A 7,655-nucleotide genomic window follows, 5' to 3' on the forward strand; every position below is an offset into this window, starting at 1 on the left:
GGTGACAAATGATGTCAAAATAAATTCACAACAACCAATAGAGTTAGGTTTATCATGCAGGAACAGAATTATAAATCAATAGCAAAAGAGAGCTAAACAAAAATCTCACAGAACTCAAAGTTAAGTGATACAAGGTTTAAATAATATCTTTACTAAAACTGGCATTTCAAGGGAAAAGTTGTAATTTTTAAAATTGAATAATAAGAGAACTATAATGTAGCTATTTAGTGCCTATGGAATAATTTATACATTTAAATCCATATACCAGAAATTAGAAGACTTTGAAAATAAAGAAAATGAGCATTAAACTCAGAAGAATGGGTAATGGTGTACAGAACAAATGAACAATGAAAGAAGGAACAGTGCAAATGATAAAGATACTTTCAGGTATAACTGAAAGAGGAGTAAATAAAAATGACAAAGCATAAACTCAAACCAAAACACAGTTGAGAAAGTTTCCCAAGATAAGCAGATCACTGCCAACATTTATCAATGGGGAAGTAGAAAAAAAGATACAAGAAACAAAATGTAGAATGAAAAGTAGAAAGTCAGTTACAGCAACAATGGAATAAATTTTAAAAAACCAATGAATATTAAATAAAGAAGTTAAAATCTAATCTGAATTCATGAAATCCCAGAAGAATATAAAAGTCAATGTTGTGCCAAAAGGAATAGAAAACATAAATAAGCAAATAAGCATTAAAAATTAAAATAAAAATCTAAGCAAACTAAGAGTTCAATATGTACAGATGACTTCCAACCAATTTTGAGGAAGTAGGTAATACCTATCGAATTCAAGAGCTATAAAACATATCTAGAATTGACAAAACAGTCTTAAACAGAAAGAACAAAGTTAATGGACATTTACAACTGATTTCAGGATTTTAAGACTATTTAAATTTGGAATTTGATCATGATTCTTAAGAGAATATATTGGATTATCTCTGATTTTCCTCAATTCAAGATCAGTTACCTCTCCCATCTATGATCCAGTCTACAGGGAACAACACACTAGGCTACAAGGAATTCTGACAGACAAGTAAGAACGCAAATATTTTCAGAGAGGTGTACCTTCGTGAGTACCAAGAGAATTCATATAAAATTCAGTATTTCTGTCTTTAAGGAAATGTCCATGTAGATAATGTCTTGTTGAAGTAGTTACACAGCACACACACACACACACACACACACACACACACCACACACATGCGCACACACACACACACATTTTAGCTATTGGTAGATGACTGGGTAGGGAACATGCAGCAAATACAAAACACAGTATTATTCAGCCTTAAAAAAGAAGGAAACCCTGCCATGTATAACAATATGGGTGAGCCTAGAGGACACCGTGCTAAGTGCAATTAGCCCGAAGAAGAAAGGAAAACACTGTATGATCCTCTTAGGTATGCAACCAAAAATATTTAAATTTATGAAAACAGAGCAGAGGGTGTTTATCAGGGGCTAAGGAAGGCAGAAAATGGGGAGATGCTGGTCAAAGGATACAAGCTCCCAGTTCTAAGATGATAAGCTCTATGAAATCAAACGCACAGCGTGGCAACTTCAGTTAATGCTTTATTGTGTGCTTGAATTTGCTAAGAAATTAGACTTAAACATTCTCACCAAAAGAAGAAAAAAATTAATGATGACATGAGAAGGATGTCAGTTCACCTGCTTTTGATAAACATTTCACAAAACTTATGCATATCAAATAATCACACTGTACACTTTAAACATATTAATTTCATTTGTCAATTATACGCACATATATCAAAAAAATTAAAAATAAGATAACTAAGATGATTCAACCTCACATGCACTAGAACACTAATGTTACAGATAGAAAGAGCTTGGCGTCTCTGCCTCCATACCGTATTTTTCTCCTTTGCTGTCTTAACCTTTAGGCAAAAAGGAAAAAAAAATAAAAGGCTTCTGCTCAGTCCTACAGCCCTGCACTCAGGCTTGTTGGTCATCAAGAGGAATTTGACTTACAGTTTAAGATTTTTGCAAATAGTTCCTTACTGGACCGTGCCTCCCCATAAGAAATAGGGAAATATGTATGAAGATAATGCTGCCCCAGCAAAGGGTTTATGGGCATGGTGAGCAGACCTGGGTCGGCAGGCATCGAATAACCAAGAACACAGAGCATCTCGGCTCTCCTCTCGGACCCGCGCTGGTCCCCAGATCTCTACAGCCTTCTGTACCCTCCCTAACCTGCTCCCCTTTCCCTAGCATAAAAGAAGCTTCCAAGCAACCCTGAGTTATTGTGGGGCTTTAGGACATAAGCTCTCTATCTTTGCAGTCTGCTGGCTTCCTGAATAAAGTCACTTTCCTTGCCCCAACATCTTGTCTCTCAATTTATTGGCTTGTCATACAGCAAGTGGCATGAGCTTGGCGTTGGCACCACTAATACGTAAAAGCCTGACCACACTAAGTGCTGGCATGGATGTGGAACTATGGGACGGGCATGGATTACTGTTAGAAACAAAAAAAAATGCTAAACCTTGGAGAACACCTTCACAGTTTCTTACGTTGTTAAACATACACTTATGTAAAATGTCATATTTCTACTCCCAGGAATGTATCTAAGAGAAATGAAAATATATATTTGCTTAAAAACAAGAACTCAAATATTCATAGCGGTTTTATTCGTAATAACAAAAGCTGAAAAAACTCAAGGGTCTCTCGTCTGGTGAATAAACGGTGATATGTCCCTAGAATCCCCATAATAGATAACTTTCAGCAATACAAAGGAAGAAACAACCCATACTTAAGACACTTGGATTCATGTCAGAGCACCAGATTAAGTGAAAAAAAACATACACAAAAACTACAGGCTGTGAGATTGCATTTACATAAAATCCTAAGAATTCAAAGTGACACTGACAGAAAGCCCATGACTGCTTATCAGGGACTGACGTTCAGAGAGGAGGGCACTTCCTGCAAAGGGCACCTGGAAGCATTTTAAGGTCATGGAAATACTGTGACCTACTGTAGCGGTGGCTGCTACATGACTGTGTATCATTCAAACTCAACATATTCAATGTAAAACATTCTAGGTATAAATCATATCAACAAAATGGGGTTCACAATATGGACATGGACATATACATTCATGGAAATAATCTCAGTTTGAAAAGCAGCTAAATCTTATTTCAATACATCATGAACATTTCAGAAAATACATTTTTTAAGTTTTCCAAGCTGATAGTTCCCTGGTTGCAAGGAGTTCTCTAAATTTGTCTTTAAATAAATAAATCAAGCGCCCGGGAGGGTCCCCCAGGAGACTCTCTCTGTAACTTTGTGATTTGATTAGTTACTTCAATCCTAACATTCTGGGATCACAGTCATAATAATTAGACTTTTCTTATGCCATGGTCCCAAGAGCCATCCTACACCACATCTCTAAAGGTGAACAAAATATCATGAAACATCACACTTCATCCAATCGTGGTCCCTTTCACATAGACGATGTAATAGTATTTTCAGGAGAAAGTTAACAAGGTGGATTGATCTAAAATCAAGTAACAATGTGCCTGATCAGAGATCAGAGTGACCTAAACAAATGACGAACGTTGAGAGACACATTTCGGTGAGTGCAAACACAAATTTTTCTAACAATCGGGGCTGTTAAATAGATGATGGGCCCCAAAAAGTAGTGAGTTGAAGATCACTGCACAGCAACGTGGTGAGAAACTGCAAAATGTTTTAGGACCGGGCTGGCTTGTGTGCCTTTTGAATGCTCTTCCAATCTGACGCTACAGTTTTGAATATTTCAGTGTTTCTGGATAGACCCACAAAAGAAATAGAAATTCCCTGATGAGACTTGAAATTACACCTACAACAACAACAAAAAACAGATTTGTGGTACCTTCAGCCATTTCGGTCAGTAATCTAAAGTATCAATCAGAGGACCTGCTCTTAATTCACCTGTGTATCATTTCTTCCTTCATCTCCAAACCTAATCATTTTGTTCCCTCAGCAAAAATGCCAACTGTTGTACATATTACTTAAAACTCAAGAATACTTGAGATTGAGATATACTGGATTATGAAGTAAAAAATTAAACCAGAGTATTATACTTGGACTTATTCCTTGTGTAAATCAACACTTACGCTCTTTCTGTGGGAATAAGAAAAAGGACTGGGAAAGGTATTCAGGGATTATAAAAAGACAGGTTTTCATTCAAAGGAAGAAGGATGAACTTTTTAAGCAGATATTGAACATGCAGGTGGTGTGGTTTTGAATGGGATTAACTATCATATGGGGAAGAGTGACAGTTGAATCTTAGAGAGATTTATACACAATCAAAATTGAAACAATTAACAGAATTAAGGAGAAACGGATGGAAAGCAGGACGAAGAAAAATACCCAAAGCTCAGGTTTCTTAACATCTTTGAATGAAGAAAATATAAACTGTTCTACAATCAGTATGATGTAAGTACACATTATTGTGAAATTACCTGTATTTATATGGTAAGCAGCTTGAGGCTTCAATATTTGTTTACATTTCTATTTTATAAGGCACAGTGTAATTACTCCTCTGCCAAAACTTTTAGTGAGGGTAGATGTCAAGTCTTACAGCTTTAACACGGGTTTGCAAATGAGAGTGTTTAATGCACTTTGCTTAAAATGGAACTAGTTCTGTGTTCATAAATTGGTCATTTTAACTTAAGACTGTAGGAGTAGTCACAAAATAATACCCCTAAGGAGAGTGCATCAGCTGTTGAGCAAAGGGGAACAATACTCAAAGATTAAGCTGAACATTTCAAACACCATCTCTCTGCACCCACTTTTCTGGGCTTCTGTTAATACCCTGGTCTTCTTCAAATGGCAGCGAAGAATACAATGTGTAAGAGACCTTTCCGATAGAACCTGGAGGGTCGGCTGGGAGTCGGAGAGAGAGAGAAGGTGCGTTATTATTCTGGATGCTGCCTGAGACGTAACATCCCAAGGAAGAAAGAAGAAATACAGTGACCTTTCTCCTGAGAGACTTTTTCTATGCTTAAAAAGATTATACAAATTATGAACCATATGTAATGAACCTAGTTGTTCTGTAACAATGTAGACAGAAACGTTTATGTCACTACAAGTAATAGAAACAGAGGAAAACTATGCAGCCTTATGAAGAGATCGATTTTTATGACATCAAAACAACTTCAGTTCAAGTTAAAGTGCTCCCACAGAGCACCCCAACACACCCCACAAAACCAACAACGAAAGTGAGTAGAAAAAATGCACGCTCCCTTTATTGACTCTCATGGCCAGTTTTCATAATTTTCTGCTCTTTGGTTTAGACAATAGCTGCAAAGATGAAATTATTTTGAGAGAAGTGATTCAGCATTGGCATTCCCTTATTCCATTTTCCAAGCATATTGACTGGATTCTCAATTAAGTCTGTCTCTCCACTTGGGCACAGAATTTAGCTGGTAAATAACAGGTCAGGAAAAGTCAAAGAGAAAGGGAACAAGAATTGGGTAATAGAAAACAAAATCATGAAGACTAGAGTTTTGTGAGACCAAGCAGATAATTTCATTGTACCAAAAATTTTAAATGCAAGAATACTGCGGTATTTTCTCACAGTCGTGTACATATCCCAGACATGTAATTTATCCCAATCATAAATGCATTAAGGTCAGAGGAAGGGAGAAAATATATCTCTGTCCATCTTCACTCAAAGCTTTTTCTACATCTTCTTCTCATTGGGAATGAGAGCTGAAACTTGTTTAAGCTGGTTTTCATCTCTCTATATTATTATTTTTTCAGAGACACGCTGCCACCAGGCATCACCTGCGATGGACACGCACAACGGCACCACAGTGACTGAATTTACCCTGACCGCCTTCCCTGCTCTCCACAGGCTTCAGGTCTCCCTCTTCGTGGTCCTCCTGCTCACGTACATGCTCACGCTAACAGGAAATACGGTCATCATTTCCCTCATATGGGCTGATAACCGCCTCCAAACCCCAATGTACTTCTTCCTCAGTAACTTGTCATGTTTGGACATTTTATACCCGACCTCAGTCACCCCAAAGCTGCTAGCCTCTCTCCTAGAAGGCAGGAATGACATATCTTTGGCTGGCTGCATGACCCAAATATTCTTTGTTTTTTTCCTGGTAACTGTGGAGTTTATCCTCTTGTCAGTGATGTCCTATGACCGCTACGTGGCCATCCATAAACCCCTGCGCTACACCGTCATCATGAACGGCCGGGTCTGTCTCCTGCTGGTTCTGGGATGCTGGGTGGGGGCCTTCCTGTCAATGCTCTGTCCAACAATTGTGGTGGTCAGACTGCCTTTCTGTTACAGGGAAATTAAGCACTTCTTCTGTGACCTGGCCCCCCTGCTCCACGTGGCCTGCATCGACACTCATTTCATAGAGATGTTAAGCTTCGTATCATCCACCTTGGTCCTCCTGACCTCACTGCTGCTCACCACTGTGTCCTACACCTATATCATCTCTACCATCCTGCGCATCCCGTCAGCCCAGGGACGTCAGAAGGCCTTCTCCACCTGTGCTTCTCACATCACTGTTCTCTCCATCGCCTACGGGAGCAACATCTTCATGTATGTGAGGCCCAGCCAGAGCCAGTCACTGGATTTTGACAAAGTGACATCTGTCCTTGTCACAATAGTGACCCCTCTTCTGAATCCCTTCATTTATAGTCTGAGGAATGAGAAGGTAAAGGAAGCTTGGAGAGAAGCTTGCAACACAATTATGTCCTTATTGCACAGGAAACCTTGAGACCTTATTGCATAGGAAAACATAATGTCTGTTCGCTAAGAATGTTTGATTTCAACACTTGGACTCAATGTACACACCGGCATGCTTGAAGACTATAAAATCCAAGATATGTGGTAAGACATGAGAAGGTTCCAGTCCACATGATATACAAAGTATTGTACTCAAGAGGCAATTCAGCCATAGAGAAAATAACATGTTCTGAACTCTGTTATGGTCTTTCTTACATGCAGTTATCATGGATTAAACAAAATTACTGAACTAATGTCAGAAAACTTTAATTCTAAGCCTGGTTTTTTCCTGTTTTTTCAGATGACACTCTATCTGCACCTTAGCTTTCTCATGTCCACAGTGGGGAAGATAGTTTGTGCTTTTCTCTTTTCTTTCTGAGTTTGCAGACTTAACCACAATTGTCTACGTGGAGCAACCGCACAACCACACGCAGGTAAATGTGAACTTTTCCTACTGGGTCTCTTCCTTTTTTGAAGGTGATCAGCTTCATGCCTGACAGCTAAGTACTGTCCATCAGTATAAGATTAACAGTAACGAGAACAATCCGAACAAGCAAGAGAGGTAACGTAGCCCAGGTTTGTGCAGTATACTGAAAAATGAACATATATTGATGCATATGGAATTAATGTGGATATATATTTAAAATTTCTTAAAGGTAGATATGGTTTTTCCAATTGGAATGAGGGGTTCTCTCCTGATTTATTTATTGGTAAGAGGAAAAGTTTGGTAAAGAGCTAATGACCTCTCTGCACGCAGGCAATGAGCAGGGGCTGTGGGGACAAGGACGCGTAAAAAGGAAGCAAATGAACAAGGAGAAGACAACAGGCATCTCTGAAATCAAAAAAGGTCAGTACTAGTTTGTCATTGACTTTCTACCTCTGTGGACACCTGGACAAAAGTGAA

The 7,655-nt window shown here is 38.5% G+C and overlaps 1 protein-coding gene across 1 annotated transcript; it reads left to right on the top strand.

Annotated features, from left to right (window-relative positions):
- Nucleotides 1–5,795: 5,795 nt before the first annotated feature.
- On the top strand, nt 5,796–7,102 carry LOC140850237 (olfactory receptor 6M1-like). Its single transcript, XM_073239984.1, has one exon. It carries the CDS (start codon nt 5,796–5,798, stop codon nt 6,741–6,743), a length of 948 nt encoding a protein of 315 aa, XP_073096085.1. The 3' UTR covers nt 6,744–7,102.
- The last annotated feature ends 553 nt before the right edge of the window (nt 7,103–7,655 follow it).

This window comes from Manis javanica, chromosome 6 (genome assembly GCF_040802235.1).
Source record: "Manis javanica isolate MJ-LG chromosome 6, MJ_LKY, whole genome shotgun sequence".
Taxonomy (NCBI): Eukaryota; Metazoa; Chordata; class Mammalia; order Pholidota; family Manidae; genus Manis; species Manis javanica.